The 26,879-nt window shown below is 33.4% G+C and overlaps 5 protein-coding genes across 5 annotated transcripts; all 5 read right to left on the bottom strand.

Moving 5' to 3' along the window:
- Positions 1-435: 435 nt before the first annotated feature.
- Positions 436-1,488, bottom strand: LOC144835376 (histamine H3 receptor-like). The gene has a single exon (XM_078690460.1). The coding sequence runs from the start codon at positions 1,486-1,488 to the stop codon at positions 436-438; it is 1,053 nt and encodes a 350-aa protein (XP_078546586.1).
- Positions 1,489-5,109: 3,621 nt separating this feature from the next.
- Positions 5,110-6,078, bottom strand: LOC144835375 (alpha-1D adrenergic receptor-like). The gene has a single exon (XM_078690459.1). The coding sequence runs from the start codon at positions 6,076-6,078 to the stop codon at positions 5,110-5,112; it is 969 nt and encodes a 322-aa protein (XP_078546585.1).
- Positions 6,079-8,942: 2,864 nt separating this feature from the next.
- Positions 8,943-9,910, bottom strand: LOC144835374 (histamine H4 receptor-like). Its single transcript, XM_078690458.1, has one exon. It carries the CDS (start codon positions 9,894-9,896, stop codon positions 8,943-8,945), a length of 954 nt encoding a protein of 317 aa, XP_078546584.1. The 5' UTR covers positions 9,897-9,910.
- A 10,151-nt stretch (positions 9,911-20,061) lies between these two features.
- LOC144835371 (alpha-1A adrenergic receptor-like) lies at positions 20,062-21,021 on the bottom strand. The gene has a single exon (XM_078690455.1). It carries the CDS (start codon positions 21,019-21,021, stop codon positions 20,062-20,064), a length of 960 nt encoding a protein of 319 aa, XP_078546581.1.
- Positions 21,022-23,055: 2,034 nt separating this feature from the next.
- Positions 23,056-24,937, bottom strand: LOC144835370 (histamine H4 receptor-like). The gene is made up of 2 exons (XM_078690454.1): positions 24,796-24,937; positions 23,056-24,171 (listed from the first exon to the last, which is right to left on the bottom strand). Exons 1-2 carry the CDS (start codon positions 24,935-24,937, stop codon positions 23,138-23,140), a joined length of 1,176 nt encoding a protein of 391 aa, XP_078546580.1. The 3' UTR covers positions 23,056-23,137.
- Positions 24,938-26,879: the final 1,942 nt, after the last annotated feature.

The following is a 26,879-nucleotide window of genomic DNA, read 5'->3' as shown; positions in this document are numbered from 1 at the left end:
CGTTACGTACGGTATGATTCTCCAATCTGTCGTTTCGTATACGTTCTTGCGTTGGGTATACGATCGTTTCTTGTATAAAGCTTGGTTCTCACTTGCGACGCAACGTAAAACGCAATCTACGCAACGTAAGAAAATGCCCTTCCAATCATTGTGTTTGCCCCTGCCTGCGTGAAATCAAACCTGCGATTTTTACAGCAATGTTCCCACTTGCGATTACGCAATACATCACTTTGCGTCGATACGTCATTGCGTTACGTTGCGTCCTAGTCGACGTATTACGTTACGTATGCGTCTCCGTTCTTTCGTTGCGTACGGTATAGGCCTACTTTCTCCAACCGTGCTTGTCGGATACATATATTTTCAGCAACTTTATTACACAATACATGGTTTTCAAATGTTGTTTCACCCAAAAAAGTTTAGTCGTACACGTAATAGTTATAGACCCAATGTTCGTTTGAAATATTTTAAACCTAGGAATTTGTAAAACACGTCTCTGATTTTAGGATTTGTGAGGGCGTAAAGGAATGGATTGATGGCAGAGTTGCTCCACAAGAGGTAGTTGACGACCTCCCAGAGGGTGTCACTCAAACAGTCATCACAAACGATACTCCAAATAAGCACAATGCAATAAGGAGTCCAGCAGACGATAAAAGCAGAAACTAAAACCGCAAGAGTCACTGCCGCTTTTCGATGTCGTCCAATCAAATTTGTACTCGTATTTACGATTTTTCGTGTAGAACCTGTGGTTGATCTTGACCACATCGATTGACCTGCACTGATTGATAAATGATTGTCTGCAACCCGAAATAATGATTGGTTGTTATTGATGGGATTTGTGCGCGTACGATGACGTATCTGCGTATATACAATTGTATTTAAATATATTATGATGGATAACGGTATTACAAACTCAACGAATACAATTATCACATTGTACGCCATACTTTGTTCCGATTCCATTTCACAATTTTCTGCATAATCTATTATTTTTTTACCCGTAAAGGTTTCCCAGAATAAAGTTGGAATTGCGTAAAATGGTATGATAACAGCCCACGAGACAAGGATCATAACGGTAACACGTTTTGTAGTCTGAAATTGACGGTATTTCAACTTCAGTTTTAACATCCAGTACCGATCCAAACTGATTAAAATAATACCACAAACAGAAACAGCACATGCCGTGTAGTCAATGATCAACCACATCTTACAGACGCCTTCACCGAATGGCCAATAACCAAACATTAGCCAAAGAGTGTTAAGCGGGAACGAGAAAGCGCCAATGAAAAAATCAGCAACAGACAAATTTATAATGAACAAATATCCTGGTTTTGAATGAAAAGATGTTTCTGTTATAAGAGCAAGAATGACGAGACCGTTTCCGAAAACGGTTACAACAGACAAAATCCATAGTATTACAATTCCTCCATTCACAATCAAAGTATCGTCTTCGGTTTGATTTCCGGCATCGTAATCGAAGGACGATTCCATCGTTCTGAAGTGTCGTACAGCACACAATTTGAATTACTAAAACAAAAAGTGGAAACAACCAAACAATGACAATGTCAATAAGTAGTTACAAGACTAAAGCGTGGTTCCTTTTGCCAACGCAAAATCCATCGTAAGTTTTTGACCAACCACCACGCGATGGAAGGTTAGAACTGTGGCTTGTGATTGGTCAATTCACTTATATTACGTCTAGGTCGTTGCGTTGCGTCTAAGTAGGAACTAAATCTTGGTTCCCACTAGCGACGCAACGTAACGTAACGCAACCTACGCAACCTAAGAAAATTCCCTTCCAATAATTGTTTTTGCCCCCGCCTGCGTAAAATCAAACGTACGGTTTTGCAGCACTGTTTGCGTCGTCGGTTCCCACTTGTGAATACGTCGCTGCGTTGCGTTCTAGTGGGAATTTAGATTTAAACTACTGACACCGCATACAGTATTCAATGATAACAAATGATTTAGTTATAAAGGACCTTGGCACTTGAATGAAGTTCGGTTCAGATGAAATTCGGCCTTTCTTTGGGATTGTGTCTCCCGGTATTAAACAAAAAATATTGGGGTTATATAGATTGTTTCTATTTATCAGTGAATAAATAAATTAAGTTGACTGAATAATTCAGATATGAATATTGAAAAGGAAGATCGCGGACAGTAATAACTGTGGATGATGAAGAAAACAAACAATACTTACTGTCACACTCTGCCTCCTGCATAGAAATGTTACCATTCACCAGTCTTGAAGTTCCTTTTAAATTGACATGTTTTTTTAACGATAAAGACGCTATCACTTTAACAATTTTAATTATATGCATCCACATTTTTAGACCAATCACAACACGTTAAAATAAACAGTGGCTTTGTTCATGACGTGTATAACAAAACAAACAAAAACACAAAGGACAATTTTCCTACTTACTCATCTTACGCCCTCCTCATCAATCGTGAGGAGGGCGCAATAATCGTATTTTAAAATCAAGCAGTTATCTTCAAACATTTTCTTCAACCAGTTAGTAAATCCATGGTTAGGCTGTTGATCATGTTTCGCACACTCTTTCCCGCCAAAAACATTGCGCGCCCATTAACACAAAATTACAATTCACTCGTCCACTGCCTGATAATTCGTTTACCTCGCATTTTGCACGAATATTCTCGCGTGTCACAGTAATGTTACTCGTGTCATAAGCGGTATATTGCTGGCCTAACAAGTTTGTTAAAGTTTTTTTATTTCGTGAACGAGTGCATTTGAAATATATTACTACTAAAAGCAGGGTAATCATTGCAAACTTTGGCAAGAAAAGTCTTTTAACTTCTACAGACTAGTTCTGTAATTTGCAGAAGTTTGTAAACTGGTCTACACTAGCAAACTTTGGAAAAACCTATCTTGGCAACTCGGAGTTTGTTGAAGTTTGCAAAAGTTAAGTTGCCTGTCTAAACTGGAGGCTGTCAAATACGGCCTAACGTCTGCAAGTAGTTTACCGGAGCATCTGCAGCACTTCAACTTTAGGCCTAAGGTTTGCAAACTCAGGCAAGAACAGTTTTCTAAAATTTGGCAGACTGCACACAAATTAGAAGACAATTTTTTAGTAGTTTAGTAGATGGAGTTTCAACCTCATCAGTCGAATCATAATAACCATCACCTCTAAAGCTTGGTTCCCACTAGCGGCGCAACGCAAGGACGTAACGTAACGACAAATCACAAGCGATGGATTATTGGAAAAGTGGCTTGTCATTGGTCAACTCGCTTGCGTTGCGCGTAGGCCTACGTCTTGTATCTCTAGTGGGAACCACGCTTAATAAATCAACTACAAGGTTTTCATCTTGTTCTTGAAATATTCTCGCTTAATCTGGTTTTATTTCGACAACTTTGGAGGATTATCAATGAAATCAACTCTTAAAAAATATATAAGAAGCCAAATATTTACAACTATAAAAACTTTACTACAGCTGCTACAACTTTATCACTAAAATAAGACCGAACGAACGGACTGAATATTCCTGCAGATAACACATGCATAAGTAGACTAAAACCAATTACATTGCCATAGTATTAGAAAATTAAAAAGCAAGATTATGAATGTAGCAGCGGTTTAATTTCTTATTGAGTTGATTAAAAGCACTAATTATTAAATGACGTAAACAAAATTACATTACCATAATGTACGTTACATTATTATATTCTAGGCGCCTATATATCGGCTTTTCATCTGTTTTGAGTTTTTTAAACATAATCTTGACGGTACCCTATGTGTGTTAAGAAAGCTGGAAACGTAATTGTCTTCGCATTCGTTAAAACTTACTTTTGTTTAATCATAGTTATGAAATTAATAAGGGATATTTATCTAATTACATTATTATTCGGAATTTTTAATCCATATACTTTTCTTCCTCGGATTTCAATCAGAATGTTGTAGTTTTAGCCCATGTTTCCGCAGCCATAAAAAAAAGTATCATTTCATTTTTAACCAATCAGGTAATAAATATATCGGTTACTTTTTGTTTGTGAAAACACAGCCTTACACTGTCCTAAGTAATAACACAACATTTGTATAATGCACACTACAGCGTAAAGATTGTTTCCCATAAGGACGCAACGTGTACGGACGAGAGTTTGAGTCGAGTTGACCAACCAGTCCGAGTAATCCATCGATTGTGTTTGGTCAGATTACTCCTAGTGGGAACCAAGCCTAAATGTTCAATCAATAAAATAATTCACTTTGTTTTTATTCCCAAATTCATCATATAGGCCTATAGAAACGATTGGCATAAAATACAAAGGAGCGTAACATTTTGACCAGCATGCACAATATAAGATACAATTGTTTCATAATACAAACACCAATTTACCTATTTTACAGATTTACACCGTGACGGGTTCATCTTTAATTAATTGGAAACTATTTTGGTCAATTGCATTATTACAACACTAGTTTCATGTTTCATTTTATTATTCATAATTGTCACGTTTTTCACATTATTTACATAATTTATAGCATGGCGCGGTGGTAATGTAAATTGATTCTGACGATGATACTATAATCTATCGATATTTTTACAAATATTATTTCGATATTTTTACAAATATTGTTTCCTTCTAATAAGGCAACCTACGCGCAACTCGAGTAAATCGGCAGTTCGGATGATCCATTGATTTTGATAGGTAAAATTGTACGAGTGTACTTACGTTGTGTTGTGCGAAACAAGACAAATGATGCAAGTCAAAATCGGAAATTTTGGCCGAAAGTTGTTTACCGTTTACTATAACAAGTTCCTTGCATTGAATATACGTTCTTGTGTTGCATTAACGTCGTTCTTACGTTCGTTGTGTTTACGTCATTCTTACGTTCGTTGTGTTTACGTCGTTCTTACGTTCGTTGTGTTTACGTCGTTCTTACGTTCGTTGTGTTTACGTCGTTCTTACGTTCGTTGTGTTTACTTGAACGAAGCCCGGCAGCATTATTTCTGCCTCAACGTACCTAACAGGAAAATAAAAAATGCAACCGGGCAATGTATGTCACGTGCTACTTGTTTCCTAGCAACCACGTAATCTTTGTGGGTTTTTAAGCCTAAATTGTACATTGGTTAGGTTCATGCATTTAGTTTCAAAGCTCATTTGAAACATTTAAGACGAAGGAACTTGAAAAACACGTCTCTGATTTTAAGATTTGTAAGTGCGTAAAGGAATGGATTGATGGCAGAGTTGCTGAACAAGAGGTAGAGTAAAACCGAATAAACAATTTCATCTGGTGAGTAATCACTAACACTACTCAAAAAAAGCACAGTACAGAAAGGTGTCCAGCAGATGACAAAGGCAGAAAGTAAAACCGCAAGAGTTACTGCAGCTTTTCGATGTCGTCTCATTGAAGAAATTACGTTCCGTTGTGTAGAAAATGCAGTGATTGATAATGGATTTGTACGCGTACGATGACGTATCTCTTTAAATACATAGCAATTCAAATATATTATAATGGTTAACGGTATCACAAAAACAACGAATAAATTTACCAAACTGTAAGCCGTACTTTGTTTCGATTCTGTATCGCACTCCTTTGAGTAATCAATTATTTGTTCTTCTCTCTCTCCTCTGCTCCTGATTTTCTCCCAGAATAAATATGGAATTGCGTAAAATAGCAATGTAGCAGCCCACGAGACAAGAATCATAACGGAAACACGTTTTGTAGTCTGAAATTGACGGTATTTCAACTTTAGTTTTAGCATCCAGTACCGGTCCAAGCTGATTAAAATAATACCACAAACAGAAACAACACATGCCGTATGTTTAATGATCAACCACATCTTACACACGCCTTCACCAAATGGCCAATAACCAAACATTAGCTCAAGAATGCTAAGCGGGAATGCGAAAGCGCCAATTAAAAAGTCGGCAACAGAAAGATTTAAGATGAACAGATTCGCTGGATTCGAACGAAGTGATTTTTCGGTGATGAAAGCAAGAATGACCAGACTGTTTCCAAACACGGTCACTACGGATATAAACCAGCAAATGATGATTCCGCCGGATACATTCAAAGTATCGTCAGTTTGATTTCCGACATCATTGTCGCTTAACAAATCCATATTGAAGTGATCTTGGACAATTACTGAAACTAAATAAAACAGTAGTTTGAGTTAGAATAAATTCTAACTAATCCGTTTAAACTACTTCGTGCAATGTTGTTCTATATAGACCCTATTATTATTTTCTATGACAACTCAAATGTCATGTTTATTTAGTTGCATTGCTCCCAATTTTAATATAGTAATTTGCAACATAAATACAATTTACGAATAAGTTATTTGCAGTGATGTTAAATTTGTATATACTGTACATACTACAAAATAAGATTATCAGAAAACTCCGATAATATAGTGAATTACAAAAACAATACATGGTTCCGATTTTGATATTGTTTTCGATATTTTGGAATAAACAATATACATTGTACTTACAGTGTATTAAATGTCACATCAGCGATGGAATTCTAAGTTGTCCACACTGGTTGTTGCTACGTTATTAAATGAATAAAATATGCGTCGTATATTATTATTAAATACATACATTGTTAGAGTCAATGTACTAAGTAAAATTTTAACATAAATCGAAGTAATCATATTTTAATATAATCAAACAATAGGAGGGTGCGATACTAATTATTTGAAAAATCAATTACTTACTTTCAGGTTTTCTCGACAAGCAGTATATTTGTTACTGTTGATCGTGTTATACACACATGTCCACGTGTGTTGTTTGACCCATTCTCTTACACCTAATATTTTCATCACATTTCGCACGACATTTCCTCGTGTACTACTCGTGTCAAAATGAATAAGATGCATGGCCTAACTTCAGCAAACTGCAGTTACCGAAGATTGTCAACTTGTCATACCAAACGGTGAAAAGCTTTCTTTCGGAGTACCTATACTAGTCTATACTAGCAAACGGCCACTGTTTAAGTTAAACAGGCTATTTACTGATGTTCATAATCACATGACTACAAAGACTGTTATTTGTTACTCTGAATTGACAACCCTAAGCAAACTAGTTTGTCGGCATACTTTCTTCAACCTATAAAGGCGTAACTTCTGCAAGCAGTTTGTCAATTGGTCTACATTGGAAAACATTGGAAAATTTATCTTGCCAACTCGGAGTTTGCTGAAGTTCGCAAACTAAAATATTTGGGCAAACTTTAGAACATTTTTTCAAGGTAAGTTCTAGGTGCTGGTGCTTGAGAGACTGTAAAAAGGTAAATGTGTTTACTCTAAAGACATAGTATGACTCTCCATACACATTCAATTCACATTTATTCAGCAATATAAATATTTACATTCCAGTGATTTTACAGAAAGATAGTTTAAAACCCTTTAGAAAAAAACAAATATTATCACAAATAAAAAAACATGAAAAAAGGCTTTAAAGGTACAATTTTAAAAAGAAATAAGCAAAAGTATAAAACGTAATATAAAACGAACAGATATTTATGAGTGAAGCATTTTAAGTACTGTTATTCGATAAAATGTCTCTTTTTTATAATAAATGTAAGCACTTGAAAATCAAAACAAACCGTTTAAATAATTGTTTAATACCATACCATGATTGATGTTCTTAACTCTCCTGAGTTATAGCCCATGTTTCCGCAGCCGTAACAAAAAAAATATCATTTCATTTTAAACCAATCAGGTAATAATATATCGGTTAATTATCGGTTACTTTTTGGTTGTGGAAACACGGCCTTACGGTGTCCTAAGTAATAACACTACCTTTGTATAACTACAGCGTAAAGATTGGCTCCCATTAAGCGTGGTTCCAACTAGAGCGTAACGCGGCGACGTATTGACGCAAAGTGTGTATTGCGTAATCACAAGTGGGAACCGACGACGCAACAGTGCTGCAAAAACCGTACGTTTGATTTCACGCAGGCGGGGGAAAACGCAATGATTGGAAGGGCATTTTCTTACGTTGCGTAGATTGCGTTACGTTGCGTCGCTAGTGGGAACCAAGCATTAGGACGCAACGTAAGGACGTATGGGCAAGGCAACCAAGTCGACCAACCAGTCCGAGTAATTCATCGCTTGTGATTGGTCAGATTACTTGCGTTGGTGGGTGTACTTTCTTGCGTTGTCTCCTAGTGGGAACCAAGTCTAAATGTTTAATCAATAAAATAATTCACTTCGTTTTTATTTCCACATTTATCATATATACAAACGATTGGCATAAAATCCAAACGAGCGTAACATTTTGATCAGCATGCACAAAAAATGGATATGTTTCATAATACAGACACCAATTTACATATTTTACAGATTTACACCGTAACGGGTTCATCTTTAATTAATTGGAAACTATTTTGGTCAATTATTCATTACGTTTTTCAAATTATTTACATAATTAATAGCATGGCGCGGTGGTAATGTAAATTGATTCTGACGATGATACTAAAATCTATCGATGTTTTTACAAATAATGTTTCCCACTAATAAGGCAACCTACGCGCAACTCGAGTAAATCAACCAACCACAAGCGGCAGTTCGGATGATCCATTGACTTTGATTGGTAAAATTGTACGAGTGTACTTATAACGTTGTGTTGTGCGAAACAAGACAAATGATGCAAGTCTATATTGAAAATGTCAAAATCGGCAATTTTGTTCGAAAGTTGTTTTCTTACCTTTTTTTTTGATAACTAACACTGATCGGTCTCGTACCGTTAATATAACAAGTGCCTTGCGTTGAATATACGTTCTTGTGTTGCATTAACGTCGTTCTTACGTTCGTTGTGTTTACGTCGTTCTTACGTTCGTTGTATTTACTTGAACTAAGCCCGGCAGCATTATTTCTGCCACAACGTACCTAACAAGATCAGGTTTCCTAGCAACCACGTGATCTTTGTGGGTTTTTAAGCCTAAATTGTACATTGGTTAGGTTCATGCCTTCAGTTTCAAAGCTCATTTGAAACATTTAAGATGAAGAAACTTGAAAAACACGTCTCTGATTTTAAGATTTGTAAGTGCGTAAAGGAATGGATTGATGGCCGAGTTACTCCACAAGAGATAGAGTAAAACCGAATAAACAATTTTATCTGGTGAGTAATCACTAACACTACTCAAAAAAAGCACAGTACAGAAAGGTGTCCAGCAGATGATAAAAGCAGAAAGTAAAACCGCAAGAGTTACTGCCGCTTTTCGATGTCGTCTCATTGAAGAAATTGCTTCGTTCCGTTGGGTAGAAAATGCAGTGATTGATAATGGATTTGTACGAGTACGATGACGTATCTCTTTGAATACATAGATATTCAAATATATTATAATGGTTAACGGTATCACAAAATAAACGAATAAATTTACCAAACTGTAAGACGTACTTTCTTTCAATTCTTTACCGCACTCTTCTTTTGAGTAGTCAATTGTTTGTTCTCCTCTGAAATTCTCCCAGAATAAAATTGAAAGTGTGTAAAATGGAACAGCCCACGAGACAAGAATCATAACAGTAACTCGTTTTGTAGTCTGAAATTGACGGTATTTCAACTTCAGTTTTAACATCCAGTACCGGTCCAAACTGATTAAAATAATACCATAAACAGAAACAGCACATGCCGTGTAGTTAATGATCAACGACATCTTACGGACGCCTTCACCGAATGGCCAATAACCAAACATTAGTTTAAGAATGCTAAGCGGGAATGAGAAAGCGCCAATTAAAAAGTCGGCAACAGAAAGATTTAAGATGAACAAATTCGCTGGATTCGAACGAAGTGATTTTTCGGTGATGAAAGCAAGAATTACCAGACTGTTTCCCACCACGGTCACTACGGATATAAACCAGCTTATGATGATTCCGCCGGATACATTCAAAGTATCGTCAGTTTGATTTCCGACATCATTGTCGCTTAACAAATCCATATTGAAGTGAACTTGCACAATCACTGAAATTAAATAAAACAGCAGTTTGAGTTAGAATAAATTTTAAAAAGTTTAAACTACTACTTCCCTATTGTTATTCTCTATGACAACTCAAATGTCATGTTTATTTAGTTGCATTGCTCCCAATTTTAATATAGTAATTTTAAATACACTTTACGAATAAGTTATTTGCATTGATGTTAAATTTGTATATACTGTACATACTACAAAATAAGATTATCAGAAAACTCCGATATGGTGCAATTAAAAAAACAATACATGTTTCCGATTTTGATATTGTTTTCGACATTTTTGAATAAACAATATACATTGTACTTACAGTGTATTAAATGCTACTATTCATCAGTCAGTGATGGAGTTCTTGTCATCGCTGGTTGTCGCTACGTTATTAAATAAATTAAAGATGCGTCGTATATTAATTATTATATACATACATTGTTAGACCAATCAAGTATAAAGTTACATTTTAATCGAAGTAATCATATAATTTATAATTTAATATAATCTATTATTAGGAGGGCGCGATATTAATTATTTTCACATCAATTACTTACTTTCAGGTTTTCTCAACAAGCAGTATATTTTTACTGTTGATTGTGTTTTACACTCATGTCTACGTGTGTCGTCTGACCCATTCCCTTACACCTGATATTTTCCTCACATTTCGCACGACATTTCCTCGTGTCAAAGGAATAAGATGCATGGCCTTACTTCAGCAAACTGCAGTTACCGAAGATTGTCAACTAGTCATACCAAACGGTGAATAGCTTTTCTTTCGGAGTTACCTATACTAGTCTATACTAGCAAACGGCCACTGTTTAATTTAAACAGGCTATTTTCTGATTTCCATAATCACATGAATCCAAAGACTGCTATTTTATTCTCTTATTTGACAACCTTCCGCAAACTACTTTGTCGACATACTTTCAAACTAAAAAGGCCTAACTTCTGCAAACTAGTTTACATGCAGTTTGTCAATTGGTCTACATTGGAAAACATTGGAAAATTTATCTTGCCAACTCGGAGTTTGCTGAAGTTCTCAAACTAAAGTATTTGGGCAAACTATAGAAACAATTTTCAAGCTAAGTTCTAGGTGCTGGTGCTTGAGAGACTGTTCGACCGCAGAAGTGCACTTTGTAAAAAGGTAAATGACTCTCCATACAAATTCAATTTACATTTATTCAGCAATATAAATATTTACATTACAGGGATTTTACAGAGACAAGTAATTGTCTGTAGTCGTAAAACCCTTTAGAAAAAAAACCCAAATATTATCACAAATAAAAAAAACATGAAAAAAGGTTTTAAAGATACAAGTTTTAAACAGAAATAAGCAAAAGTATAAATACATATAAATATAATATATATATATTATCGAGATACTGATTAATGCTGGCCCACCTCTTTCTTTTTGTCATTATTGTGTTTTCTTACATTATTGTATAATTATATTATCAAAATCGTTTGCACTGAACAGTATTATATTTGTTAATCAGGTGTAAACCATTGACTAGCGAAAGCTATTTGTTTATACCGTTTTGCCTTTGGTGAATAAAGAATTACAAAAATACTAAGTGTGTATACTCACACACACACAAACACCACGCATTTTTTATAATAAATGTAAGCAGTTAAAAATCAAAACAAAGCGTTTAAATAATTGTTTAATTCCATATTATGATTCATTTTCTTAACTCTCCTGAATAATGTGTGCTTGCGATGGATTGGTCTTTCCCTGACTTATCGTTTTTCCTTTGTAATTGTAATTTTTAATTGTACATCAATTTATAGCATCAACATATTTGTTAGTTTCATGCATTTAGTTCCAAAGCTTACTTGAAACATTTTAGACGAAGGAACTTGAAAAACACATCTCTGATTTTAAGATTTGTAAGTGCGTAAAGGAATGGATTGATGGCAGAGTTACTCCACACGAGGTAGAGTAAAACCGAATAAACAATTTCATCTGCTGAGTAATCACTAACACTACTCCAAATAAGCACAGTACAGTAAGGTGTCCAGCAGATGATAAAGGCACAAAGTAAAACCGCTAGAGTTACTGCAGCCTTTCGATGTCGTCTCATTGAAGAAGAAACTGCTGTATTTATGTTCCGTTTGGTAGAAAATGCAGTGATTGATAATGGATTTGTACGCGTACGATGACGTATCTCTTTGAATACATAGCTATTCAAATATATTATAATGGTTAACGGCATTAAAAAATAAACGAATACATTTACCAAACTGTAAGACGTACTTTCTTTCAATTCTTTACCGCACTCTTCTTTTGAGTAGTCAATTGTTTGTTCTCCTCTGAAATTCTCCCAGAATAAAATTGAAAGTGTGTAAAATGGAATGAGAACAGCCCACGAGACAAGAATCATTACGGTTACTCGTTTTGTAGTCTGAAATTGACGGTATTTCAACTTCATTTTTAACATCCAGTAGCGATCCAAACTGATTAAAATAATACCATAGACAGAAATACCACATGCCGTGTAGTCAATGATCAACCACATCTTACAGACGCCTTCACCGAATGGCCAATAACCAAACATATTCAAAAGTGTGAACAGCGGGAACGAGAAAGCACCAACGAAAAAGTCCGCTAGAGAAAGATTCAAGATGAACAAATTCGCTGGATTCGAACGAAGCGATGTTTCGGTGATAAAAGCGAGAATGACAAGACTGTTTCCAAACACGGTCACTACGCACATAATCCAGCATATCACGATTCCACCGGATACAGTCAAAGTATCGTCAGTTTCATTTGCGACATAGTTGTCGCTAGGCGATTCCATATTGAAGTGAGCTTGCACAAACTAAATAAAAAAGTAGTTTTAGTTGGAAAAGATTCTAAAGAAAATGATAATCTGTTTAAACTACAGTATTTCGTTCAATGTTATTCTATGTAGGCCCTATATTGCAATGCTCACAACTCAAATTTCATGTTTATTTAGTTGTATTTACTTCCAATTTTAAGGTTAACATAAATTCAATTTACGTATAAGATAAGTTGTTTGTAGTGATTTTACATTTGTATATACACACTACAAAATAAGATTATCAGAAAACTCCGATATAGTGCAATTAAAATAGTAAGTTGCACCATAATTTACGAATAATAATATATAATAATAAGTTATTTGAAGTGCATACTAAAAAATAAGATTATCAGAAAACTCCGATAGTGAAATTAAAAAAAAAAAATCCGATTTTGATATTGTTTTCGATAATGTTGAATAAACAATATACATTGTACCAGCGAAGAGTGAAATTACATTCTTCCCTATTTGTACTCACAGTGAATTAAATGTCACTATACACCAGTCAGCGATGGAATTCTAAGTTGTCCACACTGGTTGTTGCTACGTTATTAAATGAATAAAATATGCGTCGTATATTATTATTATATGCATACATACATTGTTAGAGTCAATGTACTAAGTAAAATTTTAACATAAATCGAAGTAATCATATTTTAATATAATCAAACAATAGGAGGGCGCGATACTAATTATTTGAAAAATCAATTACTTACTTTCAGGTTTTCTCAACAAGCAGTATATTTTTACTGTTGATCGTGTTAACACTCATGTCCACGTGTGTTTTCTGACCCATTCCCTTACTCCTAATATTTTCCTCACATTTCGCACGAACATTATCCTCGTGTACTGGTCGTGTCAAATGAATAAAACAAGATGCATGGCCTAACTTCAGCAAACTGCAGTTACCGAAGATTGTGAACTGTCAACCACATAGTCACACCAAACGGTGAAAAGTATTTCTTTCCAAACTCGTTTTAGCAAACTGCCACTTATTAAACTATTTACTGAAGGCCGTCATTCTGTCCATAATCACATGAATACCCTACAAAACTGTTATTTGACAACCCTCAGCAAACTAGTTTGTCGACATATTTTCTTCAAAATAAAAAGGCCTAACTTCTACAAACTTATTTCCAAGACAAACTTTAGAACATTTTTTTAATCAAGCTATGGGTGCTCGAGTTTACCCTAACCCTTAAGTCTCCCGAATAATGTGTTCTTGCTGTGGATTTGGAACTATACGGTATTTTAAAAATTCAAACTTAGCAGTTTTTTTAATTCTAAAATTTTTTTTGATTTAAATTGTATATACCTGTATATCTTTGTACTTTCTATGACATCTAAAACTGTTGTGCCGTAGTTCTTACTGTCATGGCAAATTGTACTGCACATTTTATATGTATTTTTAGTCGCGTGGACGCGACTCAATAGTTCACTATGTCGGTCGGTCTGTCGGTCTGTCGGTCTGTCCGGTATCACTATGCGTTTTATCGCTTTTCAGTACTTTTTGAACTGTTTTGATGTACAGAAAAGTTTTAAAGTACATTACTTTTTGAAAGTTCATTTTTTTCTGAGAGCACGCGACTTATGGCTGTTGGCCTTGTTGTGAACCAGAAAGGTATTTTAGTTTATTTTAGATTGAAAATGAGGGTGATTGGATGGATCACCCTCATTAAATATGGTTAAAATAAAATTAAAAAAAATAAAAGTAACCAGCGCCATCACAGAACACAAAAATACAAATATTTTTACGATTGCCCGTAAAAATGCACTGCACTATGTAGGTAAGCTTTCATAAGGCAGTGAAAACAAATTACATTACCATAATCACTGGGTAATAAAAAAACAAGATTATGAATGTAAAATGTAATTGCCTTAACTTTTAATTTCTTGTTAAATTGATTAAAGAAACACTATTTTTAGTCGCGTGGACGCGACTCTATAGTTCACTATGTCGGTCGGTCGGTCTGTCGGTCTGTCTGTCTGTCGGTCCGGTATCACTATGTGTTTTAGCACGCGACTTATGGCTGTTGGCCTTGTTTTTATTAAATGTCATAAAATTGCATTAACATAATATAAGTAATAATAATAATTATCAGTTACGCAATTAAAAAACTCGACACTTTTGAAAATTAATAAAAAATATTCATACTCCATTTTCGTCAGATTCCCTCCGATGTTGTACTATTATGGTTATAAATTGCAACAGTTAATACTTTTATTTCGAATTTGATAGATACGTTTTTCAGTACACAAGTCGTAATAACATATCTATTGGCACCGGTTTACATAATGGCAACTATCGAAAATATTAAAAAGAAAGCAAACAAGCAATTTACTTTATAATATACAGTAAGTTAGTGTCATTATTATGTGGTAGTGGTATAGAAATAATAATCGTCTCTAATAGATGATGAAAGATAAACATAAGAAGACGTTAGAAATGTGTCAATACAGTAAATTTACATTATTCATCTAACCCGATTCACACATAGGCCTACAACAGTGACAAATTGATACAATTAAAAGTGTGAAAGCGTTTCCTTGTTACTTAGATGTAAAATCTCGGACATTTCTGTAATTGTTACAGACCTCAGAAAGGCCTGTAAAGACTTAAACCAATTACATTACCATAGTATTAGAATGTGAATGAAGCAGCATACATAAAATGTAAAGCCATAACCTAGGTTTTCATTTCTTATTGAGTTGATTAAAAGCATTATTTAATAAATGACGTAAACAAAATTACATTACCATAATGTACGTTAAACTCTAATATAAATAAGCGCCTTTGTCGGCTTTTTATCGGTTTTCGGCACTTAATAAAATCAATGTCTGTCACTTGTTATTTATTTTTTATTTCTTCAAGCAACTACGCGATCTTTGTTTGTTTTTCAACCTAAATTGTACATCAGTTGATAGCATCAGAATGTTTGTTAGTTTCCTGCATTTAGTTCCAAAGCTCACTTGAAACATTTTAGACGAAGGAACTTGAAAAACACATTTCTGATTTTAAGATTTGTAAGTGCGTAAAGGAATGGATTGATGGCAGAGTTACTCCACAAGAGGTAGACTAAAACTGAAAAAACAATTTTATCTGGTGAGTAATCACTAACACTACTCAAAAAAAGCACAGTACAGCAAGGAGTCCAGCAGATGACAAAGGCAGAAAGTAAAACCGCAAGAGTTACTGCAGCTTTTCGATGTCGTCTCACTGAAGAAATTACGTTCCGTTGGGTAGAAAATGCAGTGATTGATAATGGATTTGTACGAGTACGATGACGTATCTCTTTGAATACATAGATATTCAAATATATTATAATGGTTAACGGTATCACAAAATAAACGAATAAATTTACCAAACTGTAAGCCGTACTTTGTTTCGATTCTGTATCACACTCTTTTGAGTAATCAATTATTTGTTTTTCTCTCTCTCCTCTGCTCCTGATTTTCTCCCAGAATAAATATGGAATTGCGTAAAATAGCAATGTAGCAGCCCACGAGCCAAGAATCATAACGGAAACACGTTTTGTAGTCTGAAATTGACGGTATTTCAACTTCAGTTTTAGCATCCAGTATCGATCCAAACTGATTAAAATAATACCACAAACAGAAACAGCACATGCCGTGTAGTCAATGATCAACCACATCTTACACACGCCTTCACCAAATGGCCAATAACCAAACATTAGCTCAAGAATGCTAAGCGGGAATGCGAAAGCGCCAATTAAAAAGTCGGCAACAGAAAGATTTAAGATGAACAGATTCGCTGGATTCGAACGAAGTGATTTTTCGGTGATGAAAGCAAGAATGACCAGACTGTTTCCAAACACGGTCACTACGGATATAAACCAGCAAATGATGATTCCGCCGGATACATTCAAAGTATCGTCAGTTTGATTTCCGACATCATTGTCGCTTAGCAAATCCATATTGAAGTGATCTTGGACAATCACTGAAACTAAATAAAACAGTAGTTAGAGCTAAAATAAATTCTAACTAATCCGTTTAAACTACTTCGTGCAATGTTGTTCGATATAGGCCCTATTATTATTCTCTATGACAACTCAAATGTCATGTTTATTTAGTTGCATTGCTCACAATTTTAATATAGTAATTTGCAACTTAAATACACTTTACGAATAAGTTATTTGCAGTGATGCTAATTTTGTATATACTGTACATACTACAAAATAAGATTATCAGAAAACTCCAAAATAGTGCAATTAAAATAGTAAGTTGCATCATAATCTACTAATATAATATATAATAATAAGTTATTTGAAGTGCATACTAAAAAAATAAGATTATCAGAAAACTCCGATAGTGAAATTTAAAAAAACACTACATGGTTCCGATTTTGATATTGTTTTCGATAATTTTGAATAAACAATAAACATTGTACTAGGGAAGAGTGAAATACACTCTTTCCTGATTGTACTTACAGTGCATTAAATGCCACTATTCATCAGTCTGTGATGGAGTTCTTGTCATCACTGGTTGTCGCTACGTTATTAAATGAATAAAAGATGCGTCGTATATTAATTATTATATACATACATTGTTAGAGCAATGTATAAAGTTACATTTTAATCGACGTAATAATATGGCAGTTAGTTGCATTACTCTCAATGTTATAGTAATTTGAAACATAAATATAATATTTTATAAGATAAGTTATTTGGAGTGATGTAAAATTTGTATATACATACTACAAAATAAGATTATCAGAAAACTCCCAAATAGTGCAATTAAAATAGTAATTTGCACCATAATTAAAATTTACGAATATAATATATAATAATAAGTTATTTGAAGTGCATACTAAAAAATAAGATTATCAGAAAACTCCGATATAGTGAAATTTTAAAAAACATTTTTTGATTTTGATATTATGTTCGATAATTTCGAAAAAACAATATACATTGTACTAACAGTGTATTAAATGCCACTATTCATCAGTCTGCGATGGAGTTATTGTCATCACTGGTTGTCGCTACGTTATTAAATGAATAAAAGATGCGTCGTATATTAATTATTATATACATACATTGTTAGAGCAATCAATGTACATGTTACATTTTAACATAAATCGAAGTAATCATATTTTAATATAATCAAAAAATAGGAGGGCGCGATACTAATTATTTGAAAAATCAATTACTTACTTTTAGGTTTTCTCAACACGCAGGATATTTTACTGTTGAACATGTTAACACTTATTTCGCACGAACATTATCCTCTTGTACTGCTCGTGTCAGCAAACTGCAGTTACCGAAAATTGTCAACTGTCAACTACATAGTCATACCAAACGGTGAAAAGCTTTTCTTTCCAAACTCGTTTTAGCAAACTGCCACTTATTAAACTATTTACTGAAGGCCGTCATTCTGTCCATAATCACATGAATACCCTACAAAACTGTTATTTGACAACCCTCAGCAAACTAGTTTGTCGACATATTATTTTCTTCAAAATAAAAAGGCCTAACTTCTACAAACTTATTTCCAAGACAAACTTTAGAACATTTTTTAAATCAAGATATGGGTGCTCGAGTTTACCCTAACCCTTAAGTCTCCTGAATAATGTGTTCTTGCTGTGGATTTGGAACTATACGGTATTTTAAAAATTCAAACTTAGCAGTTTTTTTAATTCTAAAATTTTTTTTTAATTTGATTTAAATTGTATATACCTGTATATCTTTGTACTTTCTATGACATCTAAAACTGCCGTAGTTCTTACTGTCATGGCAAATTGTACTGCACATTTTTATATGTATTTTTGTGAACCAGAAAGGTATTTTGGTTGTTTTTAGTTTTTATCTTTTTCAAAAACAATAAATAAAAGAAGCCCTAAATATTAAAATGTCTGAACCTAAAAGTGAACAAATTAACTACAGCTTGTATAGCCAAAATACCGACGTTAACATGAAAAAAAGAGAACCCAAGTTGGCCAAGAACTATGATAATTATAACATTACTATTTTAACGACAAATTACAAAACAACAATTATTAGCTGCTAAATTCATCAATACTTTATTTACAACATATTTTGCCTGTTACACTAGCATAAGGCATACCGGACTACCGTACTCGCAGTGAACCACGAGTACAAATCTTCCTCTTTATTTATGCATTACGTCATCATTAGTTAATCACACATAACGGATTGTAACCAGCGCCATCACAGAACACAAAATACAAATATTATTAAGATTGCCAGTAAAAATGCACTGCACTATGTAGGCAAGCTTGCATAAGGCAGTGAAAACAAATTACATTACCATAATCACTAGGTAATAAAAAACAAGATTATGAATGTAAAATGTAATTGCCTTTACTTTTAATTTCTTGTTAAATTGATTAAAGAAACACTATTTTTTTATTAAATGTCATAAAATTGCATTAACATAATATGAATCCAAGATAATTATCAGTTACGCAATTCAAAAACTCGACACTTTTGAAAATAATTACAAAATATTCATACTCTATTTTCGTCAGATTTCCTCCGATGTTGTACTATTATGGCTAGAAATTAAAACAGTTAATACTTTTATTTCGAATTTGATAGATACGTTTTTCAGTACACAAGTCGTAATAACATATCTATTGGCGCCGGTTTACATAATGGCAACTATCGAAAATATTAAAAAGAAAGCAAACAAGCCATTTACTTTATAATATAAGTTAGTGTCATTATTATGTGGTAATGGTAGCAATATTAATCGTATCTGATAGATGATGAAAGATTAACAAGAAAATAACGTATGTGGTGTGTGTGAACATACGTTAGAAATGTGTCAATACAGTAAATTTACATTATTCATCTAACCCGATTCACACATAGGCCTACAACAGTGACAAATTGATACAATTAAAAGTGTGAAAGCGTTTCCTTGTTACTTAGATGTAAAATCTCGGACATTTCTGTAATTGTTACAGACCTCAGAAAGGCCTGTAAACACTTAAACCAATTACATTACCATAGTATTAGAGTGTGAATGAAGCAGCATACATAAAATGTAAAGCCATAACCTAGGTTTTCATTTCTTATTGAGTTGATTAAAAGCATTAATTAATAAATGACGTAAACAAAATTACATTACCATAATGTACGTTAAACTCTTATATAAATAAGCGCCTTTGTCGGCTTTTTATCGGTTTTCGGCACTTAATAAAATCAAAGTTTGTCACTTGTTATTTATTTTTTATTTCTTCAAGCAACTACGTGATATTTGTTAGTTTTTCAACCTAAATTGTACATTAGTTGATAGCATCAGAATGTTTGTTAGTTTCCTGCATTTAGTTCCAGAGCTCACTTGAAACATTTTAGACGAAGGAACTTGAAAAACACATTTCTGATTTTAAGATTTGTAAGTGCGTAAAGGAATGGATTGATGGCAGAGTTGCTGAACAAGAGGTAGAGTACAACCCGCAAAACAGTGTAGTCTGGTGTTTGATTACTAACTATACGCCAAATAACTACAACATAGTAAGGAGTCCAGCAGATGAAGAAAGCAGAAACTAAAGCCGCAAGAGTCACTGCCGATTTGCGATTTCGTCTCATTGAAGAAATTGCTGTATTTACGTTTCGTTGCGTAGACAATACAGTGATTGATAATGGATTTGTACGCGTACGATGACGTATCTCTTTAAATACAGCGCAATTCAAATATATTATAATGGTTAACGGTATTAACAAGTAAACGAATACATTTATGAATTGGTAAGCCGTACTTTGTGCAGATTTGCACTCTTTTAGATATCCATCTTTTTGTAGGCCTACACCTCTGAATTTCTTCCAGAATAAAATTGGAATTGTGTAAAATGGTAGGATAACAGCCCACGAGAATAGAATCATAAGAGTAACTCGTTTTGTAGTCTGAAATTGACGGTATTTCAACTTCAGTTTTAGCATCCAGTAGCGATCCAAACTGATTAAAGTAATACCACAAACAGACACAGCACATGCCGTGTAGTTAATGATCAACCACATCTTACAGACGCCTTCACCGAATGGCCAATTACCAAACATTAGCCACAGAGTGAAAAGCGGGAAAGAGAAAGCGCCAATGAAAAAGTCAGCAACAGAAAGATTCAAGATGAACAAATGTGCTGGATTCGAACGAAGAGATTTTTCGGTAATGAAAGCAAGAATTACCAGACTGTTTCCGAACACGGTCACTACGGACAGAATCCAAGTTATTACGACTCCGCCGGACACAATCAAAGTATCGTCAGTTTGATTTCCGTCATAATCGGGCGATAATTCCATAATTTCCATGAAGTGAACTTACACACGTCACTGAAACTAAATAAAACAGTAGTTAAATTCCAGTGATAATTAGAATAATGTGTTTATTTTCTTGTTTATGATGTTGTAGGCCTAATTCATAATGATTTTATGTGTCAAAAACTCAAATGTTATGTACTTTAGATGTAATAATATTAATTTTAAGATACTAATTTGCAAAAGTAATACAACTATATAATATTTTGATATTTTTTTGTGACAACTTATGATAAAAATACATATTACTTACTTGTTAACTGTGTCTCTATTATAAATCTCCAGAGTTCTTGTCCACACTGGTTGTAGCTATGATACTAAATTAATTCAAGCTGCTTTGTATGTTTATAGCTATACATTCATTGTTAGACCAATCAATCATTTTTAATGTAAATTTAATGTAAATATAAATCAAAGTAATCATATTTTTACCTAATAATCCATCATTAGGAATACGAAATACTAATTATTTTAAGTCAATCACTTACAGTATTTTCAATTTGCAAATGTCTGTTCACTCTGTGTTCCCCCGATAGAGATAGTAGTAGTCTGGTACTAGACCGCATTTCGAATTAATATTGACAAAAAAGATAAATAATTTGGCTTATATGGCGTTTCATACGTATAATACTTGAGCTCACAAAAACAATGTTTTTCCAGACAAAAATCGAAACGCCGACTAAAATAAAATATAAAGACAATAGATAATTTAAGTTTAGTAGTAAAAATGCTATCTACACTGGCAAACTGTTTCATTTTTGTTTTTGCAGACTTCGATATTAGAGTCTGTCGAGTTTACTAGAGGCTGTCATTTTGTTCACCATCAGAATCACATGACTACAAAGACTGTGATTTGATTCGCTGACTTATCATCTCAATAAACTGATCAAGACGGCCTATCTTTTGCAAACTAGTTTCTGCAGTTTACACAACTTGAGTTTGGCTATTGCTACTACCTTGGTAGAAGTAGGACATATGTCTTAACCTTAACCTAAAAAACGTTACTACAACTTTTTATCGGCAAAATGCAATAACTACGGTAAGAATAGAACATTTTGTTGTCATAAATCGGTCCAGACATTTTAGTATACACACATATATGTCTAACTACTTGAGTGAGAAGAAAGAAAGAAAAAACAGAAAAAAAGTTTTAAAAAAAGAAAAGAGGAAAAGAAAAAAAAAGAAAAGAGGAAAAGAAAAAAAAAGAAAGAAAGCAAAGAAAAAAACAGAAAGAAAGTGAAGACATTTTTTTTCTACAGAAATGATTAACTTTATATTGCGTGGTAACTACTGTAGTGGCTAAATATTATATCAGACAATGAAAGCCTATTGTATCTTTAACATGTCCGAAAATTGTTGAAAATTGTTTCATTAACATTCTGTTAACAATAAAAATGGCGTCTGCCTTGCGTAAACTGATCAAGACGGCCTAACTTTTGCAAACTAGTTTCTGCAGTTTACACAACTTGAATTTGGCTATTGCTACTACCGCGGTAGAAGTAGGACATATGTCTTAACCTACAAGTAAATAACTTTACTACAACCTTTTATCGGCAAAATGCAATAACTAAGGTAAGAAGAATAGAACATTTTTTGTCATAAATTGTCATAAATCGGTCCAGACATTTTAGTACACCTACATATATGTCTAATTACTTGAGTGAGAAGAAAGAAAGAAAAAAAGAAAGAAAACAAGTTTTAAAAAAGAAAAAGGGGAAAAAGAAAGAAAGCAAGGAAAAAAGAAAGTAAAGACATTTTTTTTTCTATAGAAATGATTAACTGTATACTGCGTGATAACTACTATAGTGGTTAAGGGTTATATCAGACAATGCAAGCATATTGCATCGTTGAAATGTCCGAAAATTGTTTCATTGACATTCTGGATTTGATAGCTAAAAATGACCAATCTCTTTTACGTTGCGTCTACGTCATAGTTGGGTTATCTACTGTACGTGTCTTTACTGTTTTGCCTAGGTAGTTTCAATTACACAACACATGACCATACACATTTACCTAAACTTTAGATACAGTACCGAGAATAGGCTGCTTTACCACAGTTGATAACTAACACCAAAGTCAGTTTAGTTTCTCACGCGTAATCTCATTTAAAACATTTGAGACAGAAGAATTTGTAAAAAACGTCTCTGATTTTAAGATTTGTGAGTGCGTAGAGGAATGGATTGATGGCAGAGTTGCTCCACAAGAGGTAGATAACAACCTGCCAGACAGTGTAATCTGTTGAGTTATCACTAACTGTATTCCAAATAAGCACAGTATTGTAAGGAGTCCAACAGACGGCAAAAACAGAAACTAAAACCGTAAGTGTAACTGCCGCTTTTCGATGTTGCCTCATTGAAGACATTGTCGTATTTACGTTCCGTCGCGTAGAAACTGAAGTAGCTGCAGTAATTGATAAACGATTGCTTGTGACCTGAAATATTGATCGGTTGCTATTCACATTGGGATTTGTACGCGTACGATGACGTATCTCGTTATATACAGCGCAATTCAAATATATTATAGCGGCTAACGGTATTATAAACTGTACCAATACATTTGCCAAATTAGTGTTATAACCCGTTATGCAATTTATCGAGTAGTCAATTACATGTTCTGCACTGAATTTCTCCCAGAATAAAATTAGAATTGCGTTAAGTAGTAAGATAAAAACCCACGAGACAAGAATCATAACGGTAACTCGTTTTGTAGTCTGAAACTGACGGTATTTCAACTTCATTTTTAGCATCCAGTACCGATCCAAACTGATTAAAATAATACCACAAACAGAAACAGCACATGCCGTGTAGTTAATGATCAACCACATCTTACAGACGCCTTCACCAAATGGCCAATAACCAAACATAAGCCAAAGAGTGAAAAGCGGGAATGAGAAAGCGCCAATGAAAAAGTCGGCAACAGAAATATTCAAGATGAACAAATTCGCTGGATTCGAACGAAGTGATTTTTCGGTGATGAAAGCAAGAATGACCAGACTGTTTCCAAACACGGTCACTACGGATATAAACCAGCATATGATGATTCCGCCGGATACATTCAAAGTATCGTCAGTTTCATTTACGACATAGTTGTCGCTGAACGAATCCATATTGAAGTGATCTTGCACAATCACTGAAACTAAATAAAACAGTAGATTTAGTAAATTCCAAAGATAATGATGTCAGATGTCATGTTTATTTAGTTGCATTGCTCCCAATTTTAGTATAGTAATTTGCAACATAAATACACTTTACGAATATAATATTTTATAAGATTTGGAGTGATGTTGAATTTGTATCTAAATATTATATATATCAGAAAACTCCAGTGTGCAATTAAAATGGTAATTTTGAACATAAATATAGTATAATAATACGTTATTTGGCGTGATGTTCAATCGTATATACATATATATATATATATATAACATTATCCGATATAGTGCAATTACAAAAATAATACATGGTTCCGATTTTGATATTGTTTTCAATATTTTTGAATAAATAATATTCATTGTACTTACTGTGTATTTGATGCCACTATTCATCAGTCAGCGATGGGGTTTTTGTCCACACAGGTTGTCGCTACGTTATTAAATAAATAAAAGATGCGTTGTATATACATTATTATATGCATACATTGTTAGACCAATCAATGTATAAAGTTACATTTTAATCGAAGTAATCATATTATTTATAATTTAATATATTCTATAATTAGTAGGAGGGCGCGATACTAATTATTTTAAAATCAATCACTTACTTTCAAGTAGTCTTGTCACTGGTGATCGTGTTTTAGATTCATATCCACGTGTGTCGTCTGACCATTCTCTTACATTATTTTCCTCACATTTCGCACGAACATTTTCTCGTATATTACTCTTGTCAAAGGAATAAAGATGCATGGTCTAACTTCAGCAAACTGCAGTTACCGAAGATTTTTAACTACATAGTCATACCAAACGGTGAACGTCTTTTCTTTCCAAACTCGGAGTATCTAGATTATACTAGCAAATTGCCTGTCGGTATACTTTATTCAAAACTTTTTTTTCTATGCTATATAATAATATATATATATGTGAACTTTATTCAATCAATCGTAAATTTTTTTGGTATTATAATATATATTTGGTAACCATAATAACGTATATTTACAGTGATTTAAAAAAAAAAACCCAAAATAAATATTAATTATAAAATATATACAGTGATTCTTTACAGTAATGATAATAATAAAATTAATTTTTATATTGACTATTATTGGAAACAGAAGTTGAATAATAAAATACTAAATAAATACAAAGTTTCATTTGAGGTTTTCATTGAAAGGCCTAACTAGTTTCCAAGCAGTTTCCCAATTTAATTGGTCTACACTGTCAAACATTAGAAAATGTATCTTTCCAGCTCGGATTTATGTTTGTATATTATAATTTACTATAATTTTATGAGTCTATAACTCAAATTCCATGTATACCAACTACTAAACCATCGGTTTATCAGGTAAAGTTCAGCCATAATTAAACATTTCGCATAAACACGATATTGCGATACGAGATAAACTTATTAATCAAACAATTTTTTGTAATTATTTGTGTTGATTACCATTGACGTATACAAATATCTTTTCTTTACCTCTCTTTTTTACAGTGTTTAATTTGGTCCATAATAAATATTCATATTTATCAATAAAAAATTTCGCATAATCACGATATTGCGATACGAGATAAACTTAATAAGTTTAGTAGGAACAATGCTATTTAAGTCTACACTGGCAAACTGTTTTTATTATTGTTGTTGCAGACTTCGATATTAGAGTCTGTCGAGTTTACTAGAAGCTGTCATTTTGTTCACCATCAGAATCACATGACTACAAAGACTGTGATTTGATTCGCTGACTTATCATCTCAATAAACTGATCAAGACGGCCTATCTTTTGCAAACTAGTTTCTGCAGTTTACACAACTTGAGTTTGGCAATTGCTACTACCTTGGTAGAAGTAGGACATAAATTAACATACAAGTAAAAAACGTTACTACAACTTTTTATCGGCAAAATGCAATAACTACGGTAAGAATAGAACATTTTGTTGTCATAAATCGGTCCAGACATTTTAGTATACACACATATATGTCTAACTACTTGAGTGAGAAGAAAGAAAGAAAAAACAGAAAAAAAGTTTTAAAAAAACAAAAGAGGAAACGAAAAAAAAAGAAAGAAAGCAAAGAAAAAAAGAGAAAGAAAGTGAAGACATTTTTTTTCTACAGAAATGATGAACTTTACATTGCGTGGTAACTACTGTAGTGGCTAAATGTTATATCAGACAATGCAAGCCATTGTATCTTTAAAATGTCCGAAAATTGTTGAAAATTGTTTCATTTACATTCTGTTAACAATAAAAATGGCGTCTGCCTTGCGTAAACTGATCAAGACGGCCTAACTTTTGCAAACTAGTTTCTGCAGTTTACACAACTTGAATTTGGCTATTGCTACTACCGCGGTAGAAGTAGGACATATGTCTTAACCTACAAGTAAATAACTTTACTACAACATTTTATCGGCAAAATGCAATAACTAAGGTAAGAAGAATAGAACATTTTTTGTCATAAATCGGTCCAGACATTTTAGTATACACACATATATGTCTAATTACTTTGGTTTTATTCAATTTTAATATTCCAATTATTTGTATATTTTCTTTGTTATGTATTTTAAATGTATTGTTGAATGGATGCTAAATGAATAAATGAAATGAAAATGTCTTAACCTACAAGTAAACAACTTTACTACAACTTTTATCGGCAAAATGCAATAACTAAGGTAAGAATAGAACATTTCTTTTGTCATAAA

Source organism: Antedon bifida, chromosome 2 (genome assembly GCF_963402885.1).
Source record: "Antedon bifida chromosome 2, ecAntBifi1.1, whole genome shotgun sequence".
NCBI classification, from domain to species: Eukaryota; Metazoa; Echinodermata; class Crinoidea; order Comatulida; family Antedonidae; genus Antedon; species Antedon bifida.
The sequence above is the reverse complement of the archived record's forward strand: the minus strand, read 5'-3'. Positions and strand labels throughout refer to the sequence as shown.

What these genes read in the sequence shown, in the direction of transcription:
- LOC144835376 (XM_078690460.1), bottom strand. Translation starts at nt 1,488, where the DNA reads ATGGAATCGTCCTTCGATTACGATGCCGGAAATCAAACCGAAGACGAT.
- LOC144835375 (XM_078690459.1), bottom strand. Translation starts at nt 6,078, where the DNA reads ATGGATTTGTTAAGCGACAATGATGTCGGAAATCAAACTGACGATACT.
- LOC144835374 (XM_078690458.1), bottom strand. Translation starts at nt 9,896, where the DNA reads ATGGATTTGTTAAGCGACAATGATGTCGGAAATCAAACTGACGATACT.
- LOC144835371 (XM_078690455.1), bottom strand. Translation starts at nt 21,021, where the DNA reads ATGGAATTATCGCCCGATTATGACGGAAATCAAACTGACGATACTTTG.
- LOC144835370 (XM_078690454.1), bottom strand. Translation starts at nt 24,937, where the DNA reads ATGCATCTTTATTCCTTTGACAAGAGTAATATACGAGAAAATGTTCGT. An exon ending in AGTGACAAGACTACTTGAAA is followed by an intron (nt 24,172 to 24,795) that starts GTAAGTGATTGA and finishes TGTTTTATTTAG; the next exon opens with TTTCAGTGATTGTGCAAGAT.